General features: G+C 37.9%; 1 protein-coding gene across 1 annotated transcript in view; it reads left to right on the top strand.

Moving 5' to 3' along the window:
- The window catches only part of DGKG (diacylglycerol kinase gamma), a 123,064-nt gene that overhangs the window by 37,175 nt on the left and 59,311 nt on the right, over positions 1 to 26,578 (top strand). The window contains exons 5-12 of the mRNA XM_058188793.1: positions 1,799 to 1,875; positions 10,659 to 10,824; positions 12,414 to 12,476; positions 14,322 to 14,567; positions 16,120 to 16,290; positions 22,904 to 22,953; positions 23,670 to 23,744; positions 25,130 to 25,249. Coding sequence (XP_058044776.1) covers positions 1,799 to 1,875; positions 10,659 to 10,824; positions 12,414 to 12,476; positions 14,322 to 14,567; positions 16,120 to 16,290; positions 22,904 to 22,953; positions 23,670 to 23,744; positions 25,130 to 25,249 — 968 coding nt within the window. The remainder of the gene's footprint in view (positions 1 to 1,798; positions 1,876 to 10,658; positions 10,825 to 12,413; positions 12,477 to 14,321; positions 14,568 to 16,119; positions 16,291 to 22,903; positions 22,954 to 23,669; positions 23,745 to 25,129; positions 25,250 to 26,578) is intronic.

Raw genomic sequence — 26,578 nt, 5'->3', positions numbered from 1 at the left:
GGCATGGATAAGACAACTGCTTTTCTCTGTGGCTGCCCCCACATTCTGGAATACTCTTTGCTGTTAGGTATATATGGCTCCTATTTTGCCTATGCTCCAAAAATTAATTAAACTTATCTTATTTCAGCAAGTCTTTGATTCCAACTGATCGAGTGATTGAGGACTTCTATCTTGGCTTCTGCTAGGAATTATATGCCTATCTTGCTTGTTTTTCTTTTTACTGCATATTACCCAGAGTCCTTCGGAACTGGTTATAATTTCTGAAATACATATAAATAGCTATTCTAGGTCTTTTTATCATTTTCTCATGTATTAAATTAAATGACCTAAGATGCCATTAATGCTAGCTACAAGGCATTGTTGGCTTCAGGGTATCAGCAGCCAAGGGGAGCTGAATCATGAGGTAGAGTGGTTTCCCAGATAACAAACTTGTGAAAGAGCAACAAACGGAGGTTCTTCATCTTGTTGTTTGTTTATTTAAAACTTGTGCATAGCCACCATCATAAAGTCAAACTCTGGGCAGCTTACAAACCAATTTTTCCACCTCATGCAGTGGTGGGATTCAGCCAGTTTGCACCACTTCGGGAGAACCAGTTGTTAACTTTCTGAGCAGTTTGATGAACTGATTGTTCATTAGGGCAGAGAACCAGTTGTTAAATTATTTGAATCCCACCACTGACCTCATGTACTGTCTTGGCTAGCTTAAATAGCACACTCTTGCAGCAAGATAGGTGGTAAACAAATTTAATAAGTAAATAAAATAAATGACTGGGATTTATGAAAAGCCCCATTTACAGTTTTGCCTCAATCTGCATAATATTTTGGATTTAGGCCAGAATCTTCTTCCTACATCTTCTCCTCTAGATATGAAAAACATGATCTGACATAGTGCATCCTGAGGATCACTCACTCAGCAGAGGTGCTGTCTCCTCATGTTATGTATTTAATACTATGTAGCCCCCTCTGCTTTTCTGGCTTTATGATACTTTCAATCATTCTAAATACCTCATGCAGAGATGAAGCTTCTTAACAGCATACTATGTCAGACAGAGGAAGGAAAAATGGTGCTTTCAATCACTATTCTATCTTCACAGCAATTCTATCAGTAGGCTGAAATATATTAGTCTGGGATCATCCAGTCAAAATTTACTTATTTATTTATTTATTTATTTATTTATTTTGTCACACAGTATATATAAACATAAGCATGAAATAATTATACAATATATAAGCATATATATGAGTATGAGTATGTAATAACTATATTAATTAGATATAATGAAAGGAAACAATAGGACAGGAACGGTAGGCTAGAACTTGTCTTTCTTTACTTTTATTCTAATGCTTTATCAAGCTGATGCTACCGATGGGAATCATTATGTGGCTTGTATGAAGATTCCCTTCCCCTGCAAAAATTGGAAATGCTTTCTGCAAAAAAATATATATAATGGTTCTAACTACTAGATTTTAGTGGCTGTAAGACTGCCATACAAATTGCATAAAGAAGGCAGGTTTTTTATCCTGTACACAATAACATGGTCCAACATTTGTATTTGCAATGTGATATATGTATTACTTACAAGATGGCTCTGAGATTAGGAAAGTAGTTCTCACATTTATTAATGCAATTTAAGCCATTTAAAAGAAAGCAGAATATATTTCTTATTAAGGATATATGTATAGTTTTTACTATTCAAGGCGTTGCTATTATTCTGTACAATCATTCCTTACCCGGTTATGAAGAACTTGTGTGGAAGTAAGCTGTTCTTAATCTTACTGGCTGTCTTTCACTTTCTAGATTCTACCAAGAAATTGAGAGATGTTTTGGAAGAGTTTCATGGGGATGGTATTCTGTCAAAATACAATCCAGAACAAGTAAGGAAACTTGCATTAACTGTATTCATAAATGCCTATTGACAAAATAAATTAGCTGTGTAGATTTCTGTGTACAAAATTCCCAAAAGGTCTTAATAACATTTTTAGGATAAAATGGTTATTGAATCTTATGTAAGCTTTTTTAATTATTCAGACCCTAAACTAACCAAACAAAATGTTTCCTTAAATATGCCTTTTTATCTGTCCCATCAGTTTTTAAAAGAGGTGTGAATAGATAAAGTGATTTTTATCAGCACCATAATACAAAAGAAAGTTTTTCTTGTGAGATTAATAGTAACTTCTGGGAAGTGATTTTTTAAAAAATTGCTGAATGGGAAAGGGAAAGATAAAACCTCCCCCCTACACAGGGAGCCAGAGTGCACTGCAAACATCCACCACTGCTTAGCTTAAGTTCTTTTTAATTACAAGATATTTGCTAAGGAAAGATACATTTGGCATCATGCCTAGGGTAGTAAGAAAGGTTTGAAAGGTAATTCATTTTTATATAGAAAATTCTCTCAAAATATTAATAAAAATCAAAAGCTCAGGCTGGCATCCACCCTGTTGATTTTCCAGAAAACTATAAAACTATTTATTCTAGAGAACATTCAAGAAAGATTTGTAATAAGTTGCAAGATCCTCCTTTTCTGGTTCCTATATTGGTGCAGTTCATCTGCTTGTAAGGCTGTTCTAATCATATTGGATATAATATTGATTTGTTTTAATCTTCTTATGTGGAGGAGGAATATAAGCTGCTCACAGGCCATGAGAGTAGAGCAGCATAAAAATGCTAGTAATAAATAAATAAGGATTTCTGAAGATCTGCAGTCCATCTCTGCTTATAAATCAACTCTACTGGCTTTAGTGAGAAACAAATCCTAACATTCTGCTATTGGATGATGCAACGGAGTTTTAATTGTTCTATTTGGAAATTGGAAGTCAAGTAGCTGCCTTATAGTAAGGTGATTTTTAAAGTCGCATTTATTTTTTTAAAATATCACTGACTCTTAAATGTTCAAGGTGGAGAAGCTTAGGCATTATAGGAATATTTCATAAAATCATCTAATCAAAATGCATGTCATGTACATTTTAAAAGTTATTCCCACTGTTTTCTAAAGATATATAGAAGTGAACTACAACTTAATGAATAAATATTAGAGTATTGTATCATTAGTTTATGCCCTAGGTTTAGTCTTCCCTCCCCCTTATATTTGATATATTGAAATATTACTGCTTACTTTTTCAAAATGGCACTTAGAACTTAACTTGGTGGTGGGAGTAAAAGTTGAGAAGTTGAGAAAAGCATGAGGATGATTCTATCATGTTGCTGTTTTTACTAAAGGGAAAAAAGGGGGGGTTACTAAACATGACAAAATGACAAAATATCTTCATTGCTGTAGGAAAAGGAAAATAGCAAAAACAACAATGAGTTGTTTCCAGGTAAGAAAAGGAAGAAAGCTGCAGAACTATTCATGAAGACAAATTAGTCCAGAACTGAATTAAATGGGAAATGAGGACAAATCATTTGCGAGAAAATTTTTGACACCTAGAGTAATTAGAAAGACAGGTCCACACAAAAAAAAAAAACAGCACAAATTGCAACCACATTCCTATTTAGAAAAGTAGTTGTTAGGCTCTTGGAAGCGAGCAGGATAATGTTTGTGGGTGGTAGAAGCTGGGCATTCTGCTTCCTGCCAAGAGCACATGCTGTGGTTTCTCTTCTGCACTAAGCAGTTGAGGTAAGTATACTTCATTATTATCCACTTTGAAATTTGGTTGCATTTGCCATTGGGTATAACAACTAATTGCCTTTAAAATCCTTTGAAGATGGATTTGCTTTTCTGGAGAGGATATAGAGGAAGCGGAGTTATTTTCATGGAGATCTTTTGTAACAAATACTTTTTAGTTGTTTAATCATCCTCCCCTCACTACCCCTTAGTAGTAACTTTACAGTGGGAGGGAGGAATAATTCACTGCCCAGAATTATACTGATTCAGCCCAGTTTCCCTTTTCATTTAAGGAAAGCCAAAACAAGATAGTTTTTTGAAGGAATAGTCATCATTGTTGATAGGTAAATTAAAACATTGTTTCAGATAGCAGACTACCTGTCAAAATAATCACATTGTGGCTGCCTCTGAAGTAGAAATGATTGTAAACTTTTGACTGAAGCAGTATGGATATACCCAATAGTATCTTGTTCTTCTAAGATTTCACATACAGTCCTGGACCAAATAGCAAAATCTTTTTAACTTTTTTGGGGCAGTTATCTCTTCCAGCTTTATATGCTATCTATTATTTTATTTTCAACTGCCTTTTATTTTTAACTGCACAAGGGAAGTATTAGTTTTTTGTTTGATTATATTATTTTTAGGTGTTTCCACATATACCAAATATATTAATACATATTTGTACTTTTGGTGATTTTTCATTGAATTTTCAAATGCTTACCTAACTCCAATACAAATCTGACAGTTTTGATTTTGAGACAGTTTGAGGAAAGCAACTTGCAGAACAAAGTGATTTATTGATTTATTTTTTAAATCCCATCTTTATTATTTTTATAAACAACTCAAGGCAATGAATATACATAAATTCTCCTTCCTTCTCCTATTTTCCTCACAACAATAACCCTGAGAGGTGAGTTGGGTTGAGAGAGAGTGACTGGCCCAAAGTCACCCAGCCAGATTTCATGCCTAAGGCAGGAGTAGAACTCACAGTCTCCCAGTTTCTAGACCACTGCCTCATTCACTAGACCAAACTAATATTGTGTAAAGAAAGCTTATATAAATTCACAATACCAACAGCCCAAATAAATTTATCTCTACTTTCTATGAAGCCAGTTGTATCGTTTTTTTCTAAACTATACAATGAAAATGTTAAAAAAAACAACTTTTAGAGCCCGTTTAAATACTTGAAGCCAACACAGTTAAAAGGACAATTAATATATTCATCTGATACCAAGCCACACAACAATAAAGATTGGAGAGTCAAATCAATAAATAACAACAAAAATAATATGCAAGTCCCAGGCAAAATAAAAGTATTCTTAGCTACCTGTTCCATTCATTCCAACCTTCTTTTACCATAGATCATGACAGGAAATATAAGTCCCAAAAAAGTTTAAATGAAAATCACGTAAACTACAACTGTTTAGTAAATTTCATCCAGCAATATTCGAACTGTAAACTGAACTCAGGGAAATGAAAGGGAATGAACAGTTATCATCCTCATCTTTCTATCATTTTTCTATTGAAGGCCTTAATCAGTTATGCAGATCCAAAAAGAAATATCTTAAAAGTCATATGAGAAAAATCACACATCAACTGGAAATATATCAAATATCTTATCTAAATTTCTCAACTCAAAAATATTAAGACAGTTCAGTAATTTGTGTTCAGTAATTTCTCTTTGAGTGATAAGGTTCCTTCTCCCCATCACTGGGGAGATTTATTAATTTAATTGATTTATTTGAAGAACATTGCGTGGTAATGGAAACTTAACAGTAAACTCTATTTGCATCAGTTGATCTTGTCTGTTCTAAAGAAATCACTAGATCCAAGAATAAGTTGCTGCAAGTAGTATATCTGATAAATCGCTTCATTTTGATAAAAATAGTTTTCAATATAATTTAGTGAAATATTGCTTAGTTTATTCCTTGTTGCACTTAATTATTCAAAGCAAAGGTGTTCCGCCATGTGTTGAACCAGGAGGTAGTTCTATCTGTTACACAACTCCTAATATATCCTTAACAATATGTTAGCGTTATATGCTAGACAATGTAGGAGTTAGAGCAATATTGTAAAGATTGTAAAAATATTGTAAAATATCCTATATTGTAAAAATCTAATACTCACTTATATTGCAATCCTGGTAATAAGCCCTACTGGACTTCCCGTCCTGAATAACCTCATGAAAGATTTCAGTGTCTGCTGCAGATCCAGTTCTATAGGCAGAGTAAGAGAGATATCTTTGATGGCAAATAATGAGGGGCAGGGAACAATGACAAGGTCCATGAGGTGCATACAGCCTGCCTTCTACCATATAATTTAATCTGTTTCCCTCAGTTCCAGTTAAGATTCTTTCCTCTCCCCTCACATCAGATCCGGGTGTTAGTCTAGAATTAAGAAAGGTACTCTGTGTTGTTCTTTGCTCGTCAGAAAATCAGCCTTAAGCAGCATGCTCTCTTATCAACCCTAATTAAACTCAGATAGTTGTTAATGAGAATAAACATAAATAATCTATATTCTGTTCAAAGCTCTTTGGTACCCTGTTTTCCCCAAAATAAGACATCCCCTGATAATAAGCCCAATCAGGCTTTTGAGCGCACGGCAATAAGGCCAAATGCTTATTTCAGGTTCAAAAAAATATAAGACAGAGTCTTATTTTCGGGAAAACACGGTAGAAGTCCTAGATACAAATATGACAGACAGACACACACACACACATATTTCTTTAAATCCTTTGAAGATTTAAAGCTTTTCCTTTCAGAACATTTTTTTGCTACCTATCAACTATTTGCAAATTTCCCAAGCCAAAGATCTCATCCAAAATCTTCCAAGTAGAACATGTCTTTTCATCTGATGATGAAGTTTGAAATCAGGATACTTCAGAACAATGTATGCTTCCATACATTCCATGTGCCTTCTATGGTGGAGCACTTGGGGAAGAACTGCAGTCTAATCCTTCCTGGATGCATGAATTGTCTTTGTCCAATGGAGTAGCTACTTTTCAATGCTTCTTCACTCAACTTTGCTTTGTCTTTCTCTGCTCTTTATTCCCTCAGAAGCAAGACACTTTGAACCAAGTAAGACTTGTTTTCCAACTCAGGCTTTCATGTGTTGTGCTATTTGTTGCTTTGTATGGTTGCTTTGGCATAAACTAAGATTTCCCTCAATTATGTAAGTTTATATTTATGATAAGAAAATTAAATCTGCATATTATTAAACCGAAAAAACTAAACAAAATTGTTTATCCTAGAGAGCAATAAATCTTTAGGGAGAAAAAAAAAATCTAATCCTTAAAATTTGAAATAGCTCAATTAGAATGAATTTAGTGTAGCCATAAAATACTGCAGAAAGAAATAGCAGAAAAATGTCTATTTGAAAGAGAATGGAATATATTGTCATGGGAAAAGTCACGGCTGGTAAAGATGCTCCAAGCTGTATTCCATATATCATAGCATTGGGTCTGACTTGTTCCCCATTCACCCAAGCCACAAATAATGAAAAAGAATTTTGTGTTGTTTTATCTGAAAACATTTTGGTAACAAGTTAATTGACAAGGAAAATAAAAAGTCAGTGGATTTTTTTTAGTGTTATAGGATATCATAGCATATAGCAGTGATGACGAAACTTTTAGGGACCGAGTACCCAAACTGCAACCCAAAACCCACTTATTTATCACAAAGTGCCAACATGGCAATTTAGCCTGAATACTGAGGTTTTGTGAGGAATTTCATCATTCTTTCATAACTTGACTTCTCCCTGGTAGCACTGGTTTTCTTTAACAGCACAACTCAGGAATGATGGGCGTGTAATGCAGTAGCCTCTGGAGGGCCATCACATCCTTATTTCTTCCTTCCATCCTTTCCTTCCTTCCCCCTCCTCTGATATCACCTTCCTTCCTTTAATCTTGTATATTATGGTTCATTATCGTTAGTATTTATTAAAGAATGCTGTATAGCTTAGACGTTCTCAGCAAAAATAACAGCAGCTGTTGTTTGTGGCCGAAGCTATCCCAGGCTGTTATTTACACACACACACACATACACATACACACCTATTTTTATTCCACTGGGTCCAGGAGTAAAATTCAAAAATTTTCCCTATTGGTTCTGTGGGTGTGGCTTGGTGGGTGTGGCAGGGGCAGGGGCAGGATATTGCAAAATTTCCATTCCCACCCCACTCTGGGGCCAGTCAGAGGTGGTATTTGCCAGTTCTCTGAATTACTCAAAATTTCCGCTACCAGTTCTCCAGAACCTGCTGAATTGCACTCCTGCCTGGGTCCTTGGGAAAGGAATGACATCTTTTCCCCATCCCCATCTTTAATAAACCCTAACCTCCCATTCAGCATTTTAGCTACTTTTGTCCCCCCTTGCTTCCCCCTGCCCTTAAAATGAGGCTAAGGAAGAAAACTGGGAGTGGGGAATCTAAGTGGGAGGGAAGAAAAGACCCAGGCAGATCCCTCTCTAAATAGCCTCCCACCCAGATTTCAACTGATTTCCTCTCCGATGCTCCGACGACCAGACCCTACCCCACTTTTTGGACTCTTGACCTTTATTTTCCCCATTTATTGAAGGAAGTTGGGAAATCCTCCCAACCCAATGCCAAAAGAAAAGCCAGCTGGGCTTCTCCTCCTAGAAGCCTCCCTACCCTTCCCCCTGCTCCCTTCCCCCTTCCCCTTACCCCCACTCAATCCCACTTTGGGACAGAGGAGTGCGTGCTGGAAACGCAAGTTGAGGTGATGTGGCAACGTGCCTTCTGACCTTCCGGTGCTTGGCCTGTGCTCCTCGAGGCCCAGCTTGCTGAGGAGGGGGAAGCAGTCCTGACACCTCTGCTGCACCCCCCAGCTCCAGCCATTACTGCACGGCTTCCTCAAAGGCATGGTGCATTTCAAAGGTGGAAGCTCATGTCTGGAGGTGCCTAACAGTGTCCCACTGCAAGAGCTGGGTCAGGCCTCTCCACTGTCTGACTCGACAATTGGGACACTTCTGCCAGGCCAGCCACCACCCCTCTCCTGCTGGACTTTTGTGCTTGGTGCTCGACCAGGGAAGGGAAGCAGTTTCCCACACTGCCCCCTTCTTTCTCTTGGCACCGCCAATGAGAGAGGAGGAAGGCCAGGCTTTGGGGATGGCCCCCATCCCACAAGGACCGCCCCCACCATTCTCTCCCAGCCCTCTTTGCTGGCAGCAACAGCAAATGTACCATGATGAAGGCAGAATGCTGTTGCCATGCAAAAGCAAGTACTGGGGTGCTTCACTCCTATACTAAGGCTCCACCCATTGCCACTGCCATGACAGGGCGACAGCTCTTTCATCCCTGTGCCAGGGAGCCGAACAGAGGGATGAAAGAGCCGCATGGGTCGCATTGTGGCTCCACGTTGTAATGGGCTTCAGGAGGAGGAGGGGACCCCACCTCCCTCATTGTGAAGCATGTGAGTGAAAAAGTTCAGTCAATCAACTCCAACTTCATGAGATCTTTTTCTTTCATGAGAAGTTGGAATTGATTGAGTGAAATGCGATGGAGAAATGTGATTGGGGCTGGGCTGGGGCAACAGAATGGGCTCTGCATGCCATGTCTGGCACATGTGCCATAGGTTCGCCATCACGAGCATACAGCATATCAGTCCAGTTATTTGGGCAATTGAATAGAATAGTGACAGCAATGCTTGTTAACTGTTGTTAATCAGTTAAATTAAACATTGCAGGGAATATAATAGACTTGCTGCAGAATGATTAATTACTGCTTATAAATCACAGAATGCAAGGCTAAGAGCTGGCAAGAGCAAGTTTTTGGCAGCTCTGTTACCTTTGATCCCTTCGGCTTCCTCACTTATGGCTGCCCCACTTGTTTTTAAGCAACATTTATTATAAAGTCACTATGAACATTGTGAGTTTCCTGTTAACCATTGTCTGTCTTCCATCAACTACCTCAGAGTTCAGCATGATGGAAAGCTCTCAAGAGTCCAAGCAATTAGATGTGGGCAAGGTCTGCTTGTTTGCCAGATGGCAAGCAGGAGAATGAACAGAACTGGGTAAATCTGAAATAAGTGTGTGTTTGTGTCTTCTTGGACTAAAATCAAATACTTCTTCAGCCAAGCCATTCTACCAATGTCACCAAGAAGATTTCAATACATTTGTCAGGATTACTTCCAAAAGCTTATGCTGAATGCTTTGCCTTTTGTGGTGATGCTCAAAGAACTTTAGTTCTGTTGCTTATTGAGGTCCTACCTTCACCCCTGCTACTGTTGTTCTGCATATATGCATGTAACCCTGATTTCAATATGCATGTAAGAAATGTATTACTAAGCTTCCTTGTGGCATACTTAAATATAGTTTGTATTCCTGAAATATAATGTTAATTACATGTATTATAGCACATGGGAAAGAGATTGCTAAGTTTGTTTCAGTATACAGGTAAGCTGCAGCTCTAATGAATACCTGTAGATGAATTTCATGATCCATGGGCTTTGCCAAAAGAACACCAGACAGGCCTCAATGTTCTGTGCATAAAGTTATTTTCTTAAAATTTAAAATCATATTTTCTTTCTTTCTTTCTAACAAACCTTTCTTCAGACCTGTGAAACTCACTGCTCAAAGAACACCACCAACTGGTCTCCAATGTGTGTGTGGTGTGTGTGTGTATACAGCATATTTTAAATGCCAACTGGTTCATAAAGCAATAGTGTCTAAATGGCGTTTCAAATAACAAGGAGAGCCTTTGTGCAAGTTAACCCTCAAATCCAGAAGATTAACGATTGCATTGATTAGATATAATTCCATGCTTTATTCCAGATACCTTTCCCAACAGCTTTTTGACCCACCTACACTGTCTAATGACAAAGTTCTTGATCCATTTTCACTATGTATAAATTACTACCTTAACAGTTGTATTTATTTGTTTCTTCCTTGAATTTTTTCTTCTTCTACCCTTTCTTTGTCTAGCTCCTCAATTGGGAGCCTCAATTTAAAATAGGGAGGAAATGAAATAGTAAAATTTCTAACATTTAAAAATTATTTTTTTTAAAAAAACACTTGTGTCTTTTACTTCCCTCCTCCCTGCTAGCCTATTGACTATGAGGGATTCCAGCTGTTTATGAGAACATATCTGGAGGTGGATATTCCAGAAGAGCTCTGTGAGCACCTCTTCATGTCCTTCAAAAGAAAAGTTGGCCAATGTTCTCTCGAGAACCAGCAGCAAAGTTCCAGTATTTCACAGCTGAGCAACCTTGGTAAGCCATACGTTTTCTTTGTTGCTTCAGTTCTCACAAGTGTGGAAATGGCTAACACTGTAATATTTTGAGGTGTCTTTCTAGGCAGATTTGTTTCCCTTACAGAATAAATGGGGTCTGCCACTAAATGATGCACTGTTTACTATCTTCTGCTTAAGGTCCTGTTATGCCAGTTCTAGGATATACCGTTCTATTTACTTTCTTTGAATTTCCGCTTATGAAATGGGCATTCTATGGACCTTAATCCACATTGGGCTGTGTTTCTCCCCTAATTTTTTTTTTATCCCAAAAATCTTTTCATAGATAGCATCCATATTCAGTATCCATGAACTATATTTTCTATAGCTGAGTAATGGCAAGTTAAATTAAAGTGATTTGAACTGTAAACTGATTTGACTTATGACTGTAACTCCTTTTTAGCGTTCATATAAAAGGGAAGGTGTGTGGAAGTATTCTTGTGTGTGGAAGTATTCATTCATTCCACATGTTTCTCTAAATCAGGGGTCTCCAACCTTGGCAACTTTAAGCCTGAAGGACTTCAACTCCCAGAATAACCCAGCCAGCAAAGCTGGCTGGGGAATTCTGGGAGTTGAAGTCCACCAGGCTTAAAGTTGCCAAGGTTGGGGACCCCTGCTCTAAATAATGCTTTCTATCAACTAGATCTGCTTTTAAAATATATGGAGAATGGAAGGTAGTTTGTGGTAGCACAAAAGGAGATGTGCTTTTATAGTGTCTGTTGGGAAGGAGGGCTTCACTGGTCTGCTGAAGGGGGAAGAGAAGAATAAATGGACCCGAATGCAAATGACTACTTGTGACTGCTCTTAAATTCTTTTAAACAACTGTTGTGGCTCAACTGCACAGCCGTGTTGATGTTGGTCTTAAAATGGCTGCCTCAGGATTTCTTTTACTACACTTTGGCAAGTAAGGCTGATGGTGTTGCTGTGCTCAGGAAAAGCATGCGATGCACATTGAAATGTACTTTCTGGATGGGGAAAAAACAAGAAAGTTTGAGGAAGCTCTGAACCAAGTTGAGGAGATTGACAGGAAGAGGGAAAGGGAATCAAAAGAAAAACAGCCATCTATTCATTTTTTCCCACCCTGCATCCCTCTACATATAGAATCTAAGTTCTATCAGGAGTTATGAACAGGAGTAGCTGCCACATGTGAACTCCTTTGTTTGACAAATATCATGCACCCATCCTCGTCTTTCCTTTCCCAAATGCTCCTACTGCTATTCCCGTGATGGGGCCAAGCCGGGCTAGATAAAGGTCTCTTCATATACAGTTGTCAGCTGCTGTGCCCAGCTAAGGAGAAAGCAGCAGTGTTCTGCTTTGCCTCATAATGCGCTGAGTTATGCTTCCCCACAGTTGATTGGGCTGAAATAGTTTCTGCAGCAGTATTTGTAAGACTAAGCCAAAATAGTATATATCTGCAGCTCAGTATTCTGCCTAAATGTTTATTAGCCTTTTGTGGAATAAAAGTAAAATGTGCAATTGCTATTGCAAATTTGCAATGAATACTGATCATTTGATGGCAAGTGCCCATTGCTAAAGTATGTGTATGTTCTTATGTTTCTGTTATGTATTCAGAATCCAAGACTCTTGACACAGGTATATCCATCCAGACAGAAGTCGCTTGTGCTCCTGTTACAGGTATCCAAATTAAATGCTTTAAGAGCTGCACAACCTTTCATGTTTAATAAGGAGCTTTATAGGCATCAACAGGCCGAGTTCCATTCAACATTAGTTCCAACACTTGGTTGTCACTTAATGCTGTAAAGACAAATAAGAAGCTAGGGACTACCAGACTCTGGAATCCTGCACAGAAACATACAACAGCAGCTAAGTAAACATGTTAAGCAAACAATCCTTGGGTGCCAAGAGATCTCCCATTATTTCAGAGTGGTCTGGCTTTTCTAATCCTTATCCCTTGCCAGGAAACAGTTGCTATGTGGCGATATCCTTTTTTCTGTACTGTACTTGTATAAGGTCTTCTTGGTAATAATTCTAATGACCTTTCCTACCTACCATATTTTCCACCAGATTCTCCACCATTTCCCATCAGCATGTCCATTTTAATCTAGTAATTTAGTAGAGAAGTAAATGGCATCTTAAGTATCTTGCTATAAGAAGGTTGTATGGAAACAGCTCAAATTCATCTTTATAGGCTCATATTACTAATCATACAATCAATCCAGTGTTTCTGATTTTGTGGTATCTCCACTACCATTCTAGTTAAATGCAGAAGATAATCAGATGAAACATAGGAATCAAGAATTAAGACATTAGTATTTTTAAAGATATATGTAATCTAATTTGCAATCTGGATTGATTGTATGATTAGTAATATGAGCCTATAAAGATGAATTTGAGCTGTTTCCATACAACCTTCTTATAGCAAGATACTTAAGATGCCATTTACTTCTCTACTAAATTACTAGATTAAAATGGACATGCTGATGGGAAATGGTGGAGAATCTGGTGGAAAATATGGTAGGTAGGAAAGGTCATTAGAATTATTACCAAGAAGACCTTATGCAAGTACAGTACAGAAAATGGCAAGTTCACCAAGTACAGTACAGAAAAAGTAAATTCATCAGAAAAACAAATTAGTAAATTCATCAGAAAAGTATAAGTTCCTCAGAAAAACAAATAAAAGATCATCAACTTTATGTTTTCAGCTTCCTCTGACAAAATGAATAATTTTTTATCATTTCAACATCCATGAAGGGTTTTTCATGTAATATCTATATGAAGTATTACATAAATAACTTAAGTATATCAGGATTAAGAAATATTTTTGTCACTTCATTACTGGCAGGCTTCTCTTAGATGACTGGAACTATCCATTCTTTTTAATTATTTTATTTATATCCTGCCATTATTATTTTTATAAATAATTCAAGGCAGCAGGCATATCCAACACACTTTCCTCCTCCTATTTTCCCCACAACAACAACAACAAACCTGTGAGATGAGGAGTTTAGAGAGAGTGACTGCCCCAAGGTCACCCAGCGGCTCTCATGCAGAACTAGAACTCACAGTCCCCTGGTTTTCCAGCCTGATTCCTTAACCAGACAGTCATGATTTATTATGAGGGGGGAGTGTAGGGTTTTCTTTGTTTTATGAATTATGTAAAATCTATTTTAAAGTATATATTGTTTTCATGCTCTATAAATTGTAAAGCAGAGTTTCAGGGATCACATACTGTATAGTCCTAGTGTCTTAAGTTATTCACGTCTCAGGATTTACAAGAAAATCCTATGTCTGTGAAAATTTCTTGCATAAAATAAGGTCCAATTATATATGGAGGGAATGTACACAAGGGCACCAAGGGAATGTACACAACCATCAAGAAGAGTGACACAAAGGTAGTGTTCTGAGCCATGCTGGCTGAGATAATCTTGAAACAAATTAATAGAAAACATCATGTTTCATTATGATTCATTTTATGATTCATAAATCAAGGCTGATTTATCACTTCGTTTTAAATTATAGGGATCAATGGGAAAACTCTTCTAAGTGCCATGGGAAAGCATACACCTGAATCCAAACGCCCCCAGACAAATCTAGCAGAGCCACAATCAGCATCTCTCAGTCCTGTTCCAACATCCAACATCAATGCCTCACCTAGCTGGTCCAGATCATCATCACAAAAATCCACTGCTGGTAACCCTTCTGCTCACAACTCCTCAGGGTCCTCCAAGATTTCCTCAGGTTCTCTGCTTACCCCTCAATCTCCAGGTAAGATCTGCCTTTCTTTTATGGAGGCATCCCTATATATTTTCCAGCCTCACCCATATATAGCCATAAAATTCATTTCACAGGTCAAAATCCTAGCATGGGATACACATCTGGTAAAGAAGCTTGAAGTGGAAGGTGAGCTGAGGTGATGCACTTTTGGCCTGTGTGAGGGTTCAAGAAGCAGAAATATCTACATTAGACTGAGAAAATGATTTCAAAAGAAATGTGCAGCATTGGCCAATAAATTATTTCCAGGGTGCTCCCTTGATTCAAATACCCAGGTGCATTTATCTGTTATGTAGATCAATCATTTTGAAGGAATTTTCTCCCAATTTACAACCACATTCTGGAATTTCCAGAATTCCATTGCTAAGCAGTAGTTAAGTGAGTTATAACTGATTTTATTACCTTTTTGCCATGGTTGTTAAGTAAATCACTACAGTTGTTAAATGAATCATGCAGACATTAAGTGAATCTGGATTCCCCCATTGACTGCTTGTTGGAAGCTGGCTGGCAAGGCTACAAATGGCAATCATATGACCCCAGGACACTGCAACTGTAATAAATGCATCCTGGTTGCCAACCTTTCGTCACACGACCATGGGGATGCTACAGTAGTCATAAATGCAAGGACCAGACATAAGTCATTTTTTCAGTGTTGTTATAACTTTGAATGATTGGAAACAAATGCTGCAAGTCAAAGACTACCTGTAATCTTACTGGGACTATGTTATCTGCTGCTTGAGCTCTGCACTTTTATTTCAAGCATTCTGAATTCAGCAGCTTTTGATGTTTTTTTATTCTTTGTGGGGTTGGTAAGAAGGGTGGTGTAAGAATTGCTTCCTTCTGAGTTGTTGTCATTCAAATATTTTATTACGTGGTAAGAGCAGCTAGGATGGAGAAGTCACTGGGTGAGCCAATGTTTCCAGAGTAGTAGTTTATGCCAGGGAGTAAAAGGTAAATAAGCAAGATTAGAATTTACTGGTGTACTAATTTCTTCACCCACACTTATTTCTTCCAAATCACATCTTCCTTTTCAGGTATAGGATTCAATCTAATAAATATATTAATCAGCTGTAGTCCACAAAATTGCATACTGTAACAAAATGTTAATTCACACAAGAGAATAATTTCCTTCCCCTCCCCCCCAATTCCATGCAAACATCCTTCTTCCTATCCTGCTATTTCATCTGCTGCTTCTCTTTCTTGCCTCCCACCACATTCTCGCCAGTGGCTTGCAGTCCTTCTCAGCCTAACTTCCCCGTTGGGCTACCATGCTTTCTTATTCACTGGAGTTTTAGGTTTGGTTTTTAAAAAACACCTGTTAGCACAATGCAATTGTATAATGAAAAACATACCAAATACTTTAATTCTTGATTTGCCATGCAGAATCTGTTGCAGCCCCTTAGATCACAAAAGTTCATTTTGATCTAAGATCCACATTATAGATCTAAATCAATTTCACCTAACAGTCAGCCTGAACCTGTTTTGAATTGTAATCTAAAGAATGTCATCTTACAAAACAACATGAACCTTTTTCTCTTCCTTTTAGGTTCCAAAAGTTTGGACAAGAAACTTCCTTTCAATCTCCGAAAGAGTAACATCTCCCTAAAAACAGCCAGTCCACATCAACCAGCCCCTTTGGCTCAGGTAGTCTACCTGAAGGACATTGTCTGCTACCTGTCACTGCTGGAAAGGGGACGGGCTGAGGATAAGCTGGAGTGTAAGTGCTTGGGTGACAGGAAGAACACCTGTAGTTCGTGAGCACCACGTTCAAAACTATGGGTGCCTTGGTCACAGGTGGCAGGGGTGGAAGGAATGTGGGAGAGTTGTGGTTTTAGAGGAAACCATAAGAGCTTTGAGGTTTATAAGGGGGAAATGTTGAGATTCATATGAGTGTGAATCATGAATGAAGCTGCAGCTCCTGCTGACCTGACAGTTCGAAAGCTTGCAAACATGAGTAGATAAATAAGTACCACTTTGGTGGAGTCATTAATGGGGACATGAAAGGAGCCCCCCAACTGGGACTCCCCTGGGCAACAGTGATGCCACTAATTGATCCTTTCACCATTTTTTTTCACAGAAAAAAAAATGAATGAAGGCAATAAATTGTTCATTCATTCCTTTCCAGTTAAACAGGACTAGGAACCTATGGATCCCCATATGCATTGTTGGGCTATATCATCAGCTCCAATATGGGCTGTGATAGGAGCTGGAAAGAGTTCTGGTCCACCTCATTATGGACTCAATATTGATTAAACAGCATTGCTTAATATTCATTTATGAAAGACTGCTATATTAATCCTAGCTCATATTTCTATGACCTTTTCTCTTGGGGGGGGGAATTTTCAGGGAGAAAAAAAATGTGAGTGATTTTCAAATATTTTCCAGTATGAAATGCTCACATTTCAGCAGTTCCTTCTCCTGCAATCACATCTATTTCTCCTGGCTTTCTAAAATAACAGCTCATAGGCCACACCAAAAAATTAAATGGGGCATAGGTACTATTTTAATTTGTTCACATGTTGGGTGTAGTGTTATTAATCTGAAATGTTCCGTGTGTCCTTCCTGATAAGTGGCTTCTACTATGATTAATCAAAAGGTGTTTGCAGTAGCCTTTTTATTATGTGGTAAGAGCAGCTGGGATGGGGAAGTCACTGTTTTCTTCTAGAATAGAATAGAATAGAATTTTTTTTTTTTTTTTTTTTCCAAAAAAAAGTTTTTATTGGTCAAAAAAAAGTTTATACAAATACATATCAGGTATGGTAAATTTTCATTTTTCTTATACGTGATAAGAATTTTACTCAAAATTTTAAACACATACAACAGCCATATGGCAAGCAGGTAATACGGAGTAGCTAAGTTTACCAATCTTACATACGCAATAAAGAAGGGTCAAGAATAATCAGAATATCATACGAAAGAGAATAAGTAAAACCAACACAATACCAAATATCTTTGTCACCTCCTAGTTTTGGATCTCAGAACTCTGGGTTCAGCCTGACCCAACTCCAGGGCCGCAACAGCGGCAGCCGCCTCCGCCCCATGGTCTATAACCTCCCCTTCTTCAATTCCTGGGTCATCTGATTCCAGGAGGGCTTTGTGTTCCTCCACATAGGCCGTAGCCTCCGCAATTGTACTAATTTTTTTCGTAATGCCCTCCCGGAAAATCATCAATCCCTCTGGCATCAGCCATCTGAAGCCTACTCCCTTCTGGTACAATTTGCTTGACAAAAGTAATATTTCTTTCTCATTTCACGTACCTGTCTGGGAATCTGCCTCAGAATGGCTATCTCCTGCCCCTATAAGTCAGTGCCCCACTCCTATGTTTTCTAAGAATTTCATCTCGCCTCTTTTCACAAATTTGACATGAACCTCTCTAGGAACTGCATGCGTGCGTGCATATTGTGAATTAACTCTATAAACTCGATCCACATCCCAATTCATAAAATCAACACCTCTCCCAAGAAATTCTCCCAACAGTTTAGTCACAACATCTCTCAAATCTTCTTGGTCCACTTCTTCCAAATTTTGAAACCTAAGGAAATAAGACATTTTATCCATCTGTAGTCCAAGCACAGCATTGCTTGTCGTCTCCCCTCTTTTCTGCACTGCCCGCATCTCACCCTCCAGACCTTCCACTTTCTGCTTATTTTCTGCTGAGACTTGTTGAGTATCCTTTAAGTCCTTTTGGATAGTCACAATTTCTGCTCTTATTTCATCCAGTTTCTTGTCCATATTAGATAACTTTTCCAGAATTCTCCATTTCTCCAGCAGTTGGTCTCTGACCTTTGCCATTAAAAAAAATTTTTAAAGTCCTCAGGCAAGCACAGTATCCTATAATTTCCTCCGGATCCACCAGGGGCACTCACAGGAGCAACGAGTCCAGAGTACAGTTAGTCAACCAGGAAGTCAAGGGAAGTGATGTCATCAAGATTCTCATAGTGAAGGCGGAAGCTGGACGCCACCATTGTTCCTCAGAGGAGGGGGCCTCAAACCTCCCTCCTAAATTTCTCCATCACCTCTTCTCCAGAGCTCCACAAAACCGTAATCTTGTTATTTTAAGTTCTCCTCTCTCCAAAGTGATTCGTACTCCTTCCAGTCGCAGGGGAGAAAACCCCCGCACTCCGGAGCACTCCACCACGCTTGCCGATATCCCTTCCTTCTTCATTCCTCAATTCTTCTCCGCTCCCTGTTCACCACCAGGCTGCTGCAATTATAAATCCAAAGCCCCGGTGTCACTGGGCACAGCGGCCTAGGCGACGACCAAAATAATGGCCGCGGCCTGTGGCCTCCGAACCCCGCCGAGCCTAGGACGCGCCAGCATCGGTCCCCACAGTCCTGTATGTCGGCTGGGAGACCCCTGGCGAGCCGTCCGTGCGGCAGGTGTCCTTTTCGGAACACCTGGCCCCTGAGGGCCTCGGCGGCGGCCGGATTCGGACACTGGAGGCAGGAGAAGCCTTCCAGACGTCCGTTGCCACCGTCTCCTCAGTGCCTTTGTCAATAGAATAGAATTTTTATTGGCCAAGTGTGTTGGACACACAAGGAATTTGTCTTGGTGCATATGCTCTCAGTGTACATAAAAGAAAAGATACGTTCATCAAGGGCCGGGATAGCTCAGGCAATAGAGAAGCCTGTTATTAGAACACAAAGCCTGCAATTACTGCAGGTTCGAGCCCGGCCCAAGGTTGACTCAGCCATCCACCCTTTATAAGGTAGGTAAAATGAGGACCCAGATTGTTGGGGGGGCAATAAGTTGACTTTGTAAAAAATATACAAATAGAATGAGACTATTGCCTTATACATTGTAAGCCGCCCTGAGTCTTCGGAGAAGGGCGGGGTATAAATGTAAAAAAAAAAAAAAAAAAGGTACAACATTTACAACACAATTGATGGTCATTATATCAATATAAATCATAAGGATTGCCAGCAACAAGTTACAGTCATAAGTGGAAAGAGATTGGTGATGGGAACTATGAGAAGATTAATAGAAAGGAAAGAAGTTTAAGAGGTAACACTACATGTACTTTAAAGCTGTGTCTAGTAGCATTCTCAGAGCATGTATGTCAGCTGCCAACCTTCAGTTTTGCAGGTGAGGAATTCATGTATCTCTCATCAGCTCTGATGAAATACCAGTTCAGTGATGTAATTTCAAATTCCTCAGTTAGGACTTACCAGCTTCCTTATCCTAGAAGGTAAGAATTTTTTCTCAAATAAGTAGCTGTGTGTTGGGGAGTAGAATGGTAGAACATGTGGGTTCAAATAGCTACAAACATTGCTACTACTACAGCTGTGTCGGGAGTGCTGAAGTGCTTCCAGATTGAAAGGATTCAATGATGTCACCACCGTTGCCTGGGGAAGGTCCAGTTGGGAGCTCTTTTCACATCCTCATTAAGTTGGGTATTGACATGGTACCCATTTATCTACTCACAGTCGCCCACTTTCTAACTACTGGGTCAGCAGGAACTGGAACATGTGATAGGAGCTCACCCCATCCTGCAGCAACAACCAGGTTTCGAATGCGAGCCTGCTGTTCATCAGCCCAGGATCCTAATCTTGTGAACCATCATGTTCCCACAAGTATTGCTGAAGATCTAATACCTTTTAAATTAACCACTTAAAAAATAAACCTAGACCATGATTTGGAAGGGCAGGTCATCTGATGAATTTTAACCCTTTTTGTAATGTCTAAACAGACCTGCTTCTCTTTTCTTTACACTTATTCTTTTCCCACATATTAGTATACCTCTCAGTTTTGTTTTCCTGTTTAACTGTATTTCCTTTCTATTTCTCCTCACCCAGCTTCCAGCCTTATTTTGGAGTATCGCTACTAGTGGGCGGTTGTATGCATATGTATATGTATATGTGTGTGTGTGTGTGTGTGTGTGTGTGTGTGTGTGTGTGTGTGCGTGTGTGCGAGTGTGCGTGTGTGCATGGCGTTACGTGAATTGTTTCATTAAAGAAGGGACTTTCCAGATACAAATGGAATTTGCAGTCTTAGGTGGACATAATAGGGAAGCTATGCACCACGCAGGAGTGGTTGCCTGTTTATAACCTTTTTTTTCATCTCCTTCTTCCTTTGTGCTAAACTCTGAGTCATTTGCCATTTAAAACTGCTAGTTTATAAACCAATCTCTATTAGCAGAGGAAAGAGATTAATTATGAGATATCACTGGAAAAAACCGCAATATTCTCCCAGGATCATCTATGATCTATCTTGGTGTAACATTTCAAATTGAATTGTTCAGTAGAATCTCTTCAGACATCACAGCAGGAATCAAAATGTGATGTTGGACATGCCCTTTAGATTGGTTGAAACATTCCTAGTTTTTGTGTAACTGGGTGTGGTGATAAGCAAGGATATTGCTTTTTCTATTTAAAGTGATGATGAACAAATGTTTCTTCCTTTTTATACTGTTCATATTGTAGGAGAAATTTATTCATCTCTATAGGCCTTCTTGGTTCAGTTGTTTCATATTGATTTTATGAACTGAATTGTCAGATGTGTAGCAGAGAAAGGAGAAAAATAGCTTTAAAATGAAATTTGTTATCTACATGTTACTTTTTGCAAAATATAAACTAAATACATTGAGAAATAGTGTGTCGTTTCATTAACATTCCTGAAAATTGTAAAAGGCTGCCCTCTAGTGCTATTTGTTAAAGTTTTCCATTAAAGATTAAGAATATATTATTTAAATGTAATACTATGTACAAAAAAGCAAAGAAAAATCCTTAATCTCGAAGGATTTGGCTGAAGCCAATGTAAAAAGTGATTCTAAAGATAGTTTTTTCTAACAGATCAGTTACATATTTTAAGAATGAACTGCATATATAGAGAATATTGATGACAATAAATTTGGCACAAAGACTTATTCTACAATTTTGGAAACAATATTCAGAGATTAAAATTATAGTGTATGCAGTATAAAACACATTTCCTCAATTTGAATTGAATTGGATGACATAATATCCAACCAGCTGGCTGAACTTCATAGATGCTATAGCCAAATATACCATCTGTTTCTTTGTGGAAATACATTGGCTTTAAGATGAAATGGACACTGCCATTCACATTATAAGTTCACTGGTATTTTTGACTACTGATTTGGGTATTCTATTTACATAAATATATATTAAATCAGCTGTTAAGCATCTTCAGTGCTGAATATAGTACTTCAAGCCCCATATACTGGAACAACACCATATTGGGGAAAGCTGGTCTGGTTTATTTTTAACTGAAAATGAAAAACAAAAAAGCCCAGTCCTCCAATCTTCAAGAATCATCACCAGACTGCCAACTGCCAGAAAAGAGGGGCTGGAGACCACTCTGATTTAATGAATACAATTCATACTGATTCTTAAGGAATATAGATGCATGTATACTACACTTGCAAAAAACTAATTTCCTGATCTCTGGGCAGTCAGAAAGTAGAAATATAGCTATGTAAAGCCAAACTGCCTCCAAAGTATTCCAGAATTCCAGCTACATGCTGGGCAGACATTTTAAGTAATAATTTAGTCATCTAGTTTTACAGTATTTCCCATAACATGGGCAGATCACTAATCACTTTAGGAAGACTAAGTTAAAAAATGTCTAGCTAGCTATATAAACAGGGTGGGTGCATGAGACTGCAACAATTGCAGAAAGGGTGAGGCAACACTTGAGGAAGCTGTTCAAGTGACTGGCCCAGTGTGAGTGCAGAGAGCTGGAGGATGGGGTGCAGGTAACTTACCCCAGAGACTTGTGACCTTCTTTGCTAACTTTCTCATTGATCTTCTAGGAAAACCACAGGGAAGGTCACAAAAGGCAATCACTTGATCGTGGGGTGCTGTAACTGGTCGTAAGTGCAAGATGGTTGCCAAGTGCCCGGATTATGATTATGTGATTGCAAAGGTTGGGTGGGCAGCCAGAACTCTGAGAACTGGTTGTAACCACCATTCACTCAGCACTGTTGTAACAGTTACTAAACAAATGGCTCTAAGTCAAAGACTATCTCTGGTAACAGAATTTTGGAAGCTTGACAAAGTTTCCCTCTGCTCTTTGTTATACCAAAAAAAAAATTAAAACCTGTGGGGTAATCTTCTCACCTCTTTTGCAGAGCTCAGCTAATGTTTATTTACCCTCCTTTGAATTCCTTCTCTTTTTTATGGTTATGTGTTTATTTTGATGTCAATTCTCAAGTACAAAGGGTTAACTGAAGACAAAGACTTCACTGTGGTCAGCTCAAACTTTGAAGTTAAGGCAATGGTAGACTGTAAAACCTGATTCATTAGTCCTTTTTGTGATGGGCACATACATTTATTACATATCTTTGCACTTTTGTGTTTTTTTGCAGTTATGTTTCGCCTCTATGATACAGATGGCAATGGCTTCCTGGACAGCTCGGTAAGCTATTCTGCAAACTAGTCCTTTTTCTTTAAAAGGATAAGAAGTTACACTGTTTCCCAAATGCATTGGGGCTTTCCTACTGTAAAGCCACTACAAAGTATTTCGGTCGAGGGATGCATCAATGAAATCTGGCTATCTCTGGGAAAACGTTTCTAGTCTCCAACTAAGTTACAGCATGGAAACAAGATCATTCCAAGTCGAGGGATTCTTCATAAAGGGATTTATACAGGTCTTTTTCAAAGTTGGCAGGCTCTGGTAAATTTAGCTGGTTAATAGCAGCATCAAAGCTTGGGTCTGGTTCTTTAAATTGTCTTGATATAGAGCAGAGGTCTTCAAACTTGGCAGCTTTAAGACTTGTGGACTTCAACTCCCAGAATTCTGGGAGCTGAAGTCCACAAGCCTTAAAGCTGCCAAGTTTGAAGACCTCTGATATAGAGTAATTCAATTACCTTGTGGAAAACTTAAAAGGAAGGCAATGATATGGGTGTAGCTGTGCTGTGTAATATTACCTTACTGCAAGCTCTTTAAAGTGTTTATTCTTAAAAAGGAAAGAAAAGTAATCTGACACAATTGTATTAAAGAGGTGGCTCACCTTTATAAAGTATTTACCTTTTTTTTCTTGTATGCTGATATGTAATTGCAACATCCATATAATATATCACTCACATTGCTTTAAAAACATTTATCTTCTGCCATCTTGTTTCTAAATTCAGGAGCTAGATCGTATTATCAATCAAATGGTACATGTAGCAGAATATCTGGAATGGGACTCGACAGAATTAAGGCCTGTAAGTTATTTTTCCATGTAGAATTGGAATTTATTTTTAAAAAGTGCTTTGTTCTGCTTTTGAGCATCATTTTTTCCTCTGAGGGCTATGTCATACACAATATTCAATAAACAATGTATAGCTACCTTTTTCCCCCCTTCCTTTACAGGAAAGTAAACATAGCAGTGGATCACTACTAATTAAGATTACCATATGCAGAAGGTTACACCTTCCTCCTAGAAACATGTTTAGCAACATATGCCCTGTCCAATGTGAATTTTTTCCCCATTTTCTTTGGATAATTCCCCCATGCAGAATACTGGCATTTTTGTGTGGTAAATGGAAAGATAGTGTAATAAAACTTATCTTCTTATGGCCCAGTCAGGATTGCTCCGAGAAGCACTTTAAAAAATCTACAATATACTATTTATATTTAATTTTATGTAGATTGGTCCTGAATTACTGAGATTGAACTATAAATACAAGAATGGTCCCTATTTTTATTTCCAGGAGGGTTACTATCTTAGTCTGTTGCAGCAAAAACAGAATCTTGTGGCATCTTAAAATTAACTGTTTTCCTTAAACATGTAAGCTACAATTAGTCTTTAATAGGGCACATTTTGTTGTTATTGTTCATTTTTATAATTTCTTGAGTCACCCATTAATTCTAAATAGCCAGTTTAAACCTGTCAAATATATTGTAATAATCAAGTCACAAACAGAATAGTTCCAAAAAAGGGTTATTATTTCTGAATTCGAAAAAAACAGAATTTAAGCCATCCACCACCCACCTCTTATTTTTTTTTCTTTAAAACATCTTTTAAGGAATAAGGTTAATTATAGTTTCACAGGAAGAGAAGTTGGAGGCTTAAAAAATCTGACTTGGAAAGTGTGTAACAAAGAACTGCAAAACCAACCAAACAAACAAAATTTGACCATGGAATTCTAGTTTTATTCTTGGGACTGATTATCAGATCCAAGTGTGCTGCAAACAAGCATGGATTTTAAAAAAAGCAAAAGAAGCAAAAGAGTAAGTTGAAGAAGTCAAAGCAATGTGATGAAACCCAGAGTTCAGATTGACAACCTGACTTGGGTGGAAATATTGTATGACAGCTTTATGTCTCAGTCAGCTAATGGAATCAACTGACAGCATTCAATCTGTAAGATCAGCTGATTATATTCAGGCTGAAATTGCAGCCTAGATGTTGCCTCAGCTGCTAAGTTTACCTCCTAGACTCTGTCATTCACAATGCAAACACCAGTGCCCTTGATGCTTTAATTTAATGTTGCAATCAACTTTTGTTTCCTGTGCTAGTGTTCAAAGCCTACAGAACATTTCCTAGCTTAAAAAATAATTGCAACTGAAAAAAAATATGATGTACGTAACTGGACTTTGTCTTCTACAGATTTTGAAAGAGATGATGGAAGAAATAGACTATGATCATGATGGAACTGTGACACTTGAAGAATGGATTCGGGGTGGTATGACCACCATCCCTCTGCTTGTTCTCCTAGGCATGGAAACAGTGAGTAACAGGCAGACCTCACAACAATAAGCCAAACTTTCCCAATATGGTGTGTTTCTAGAGTAACAATACTTTTTACCCAGGATAGGAGAGAATTATTATTTGTTGTATAACCTTTCTTTCTCTACAATGTATGCAATGTAATTAACAATAATTGAAATGGAAATTAAACATAAAACATAAATTAAAACCAACCCAAATATTATTTAACAGTAAAAAAAAAAAGCCTGGCAAAAGATATGCATTCAGCTGCTTTTTTTCCCCAAAGCAAAAAAAAATAAAATGTACATGTAACTACTGTTGAAAAGACCAGAAACCACTTCTTTATTATTCTTTATTTTGTTTTTCTTTTATCTTTCTTTTTCTATAATTTTTTTTACTTTCTATTACTTTTCTCCATTTCTCTTTGTATTTTACTCCATGGAAAAACACATTTAATAAAAATTAATTTAAGGGTGTGAGCCTAATAGAATCCCAAAGGTGGATAATCCATCGCTGGAAGCAATGCAACTGAAGGTCTCCTCCTCCTGCATACTGAATGAATCTGCCTTTGAAAACAAGTCGCCTCTTATGTAGAACTTCACATCTAGAAAGATTTGTAATAGGAAAGGAAATCTCTCAGATAATCAGATTTCAAGCTGTTTGTAATTTTGAAAATTAGCACCAATACTTTAAAGCAGGGGTCTCCGACCTTGGGAACTTTAAGCCTGGTGGACTTCAACTCCCAGAATTCCCTAGCCAGCAAAGCTATATACACAGGCTCTTAGACTCTTTTAAGTCTCTGACCTTCTGAGAGTGCAAGTATTGCAAAATCCAGATTCTCAGCTTCCTTTTTACCCATGGACACTAAGAACATCTTGACTGTCTGCCCAGTATTCAAGGATTGTGTTAACAATTAACAACTAAAGCTTCTAAAAAGTGAAGGAGGTCAATATAAATAAATTAGGTTCAAATGAAATAAATTAATTAGGTTCAAATGAAATCTAATAATATAGTAATTGTGCATGGTTATATTATGGTGCTATGGAACCAATGTCCGTTTTACCGCTCCATCTGCCCTAGATTCTTGAGACATATACAATACAAGCAACCGTTTGAATTCCTGGTGTAAACATTGTCTGGTTCATCAACAGCAAGTTCGATGTACTCAGTTTCAGTTCTATAATCTCATGATTTAAGAGTCTTATCTTTAGAAGGTAATGTGGTCATCTGATGGATTTTGAGAAATTGATGCTCTTGACTTCTTGAGCAATCAGATAGAAAACACAATACAATAGGAAAGATTAAAATATATTTGTATATAGGAAAATATATTTTCTAATTTTAATT

The sequence above is a fragment of the Ahaetulla prasina genome, chromosome 6, assembly GCF_028640845.1.
Source record: "Ahaetulla prasina isolate Xishuangbanna chromosome 6, ASM2864084v1, whole genome shotgun sequence".
Taxonomy (NCBI): Eukaryota; Metazoa; Chordata; class Lepidosauria; order Squamata; family Colubridae; genus Ahaetulla; species Ahaetulla prasina.
This window is presented reverse-complemented; position numbering and strand designations above follow the sequence as displayed.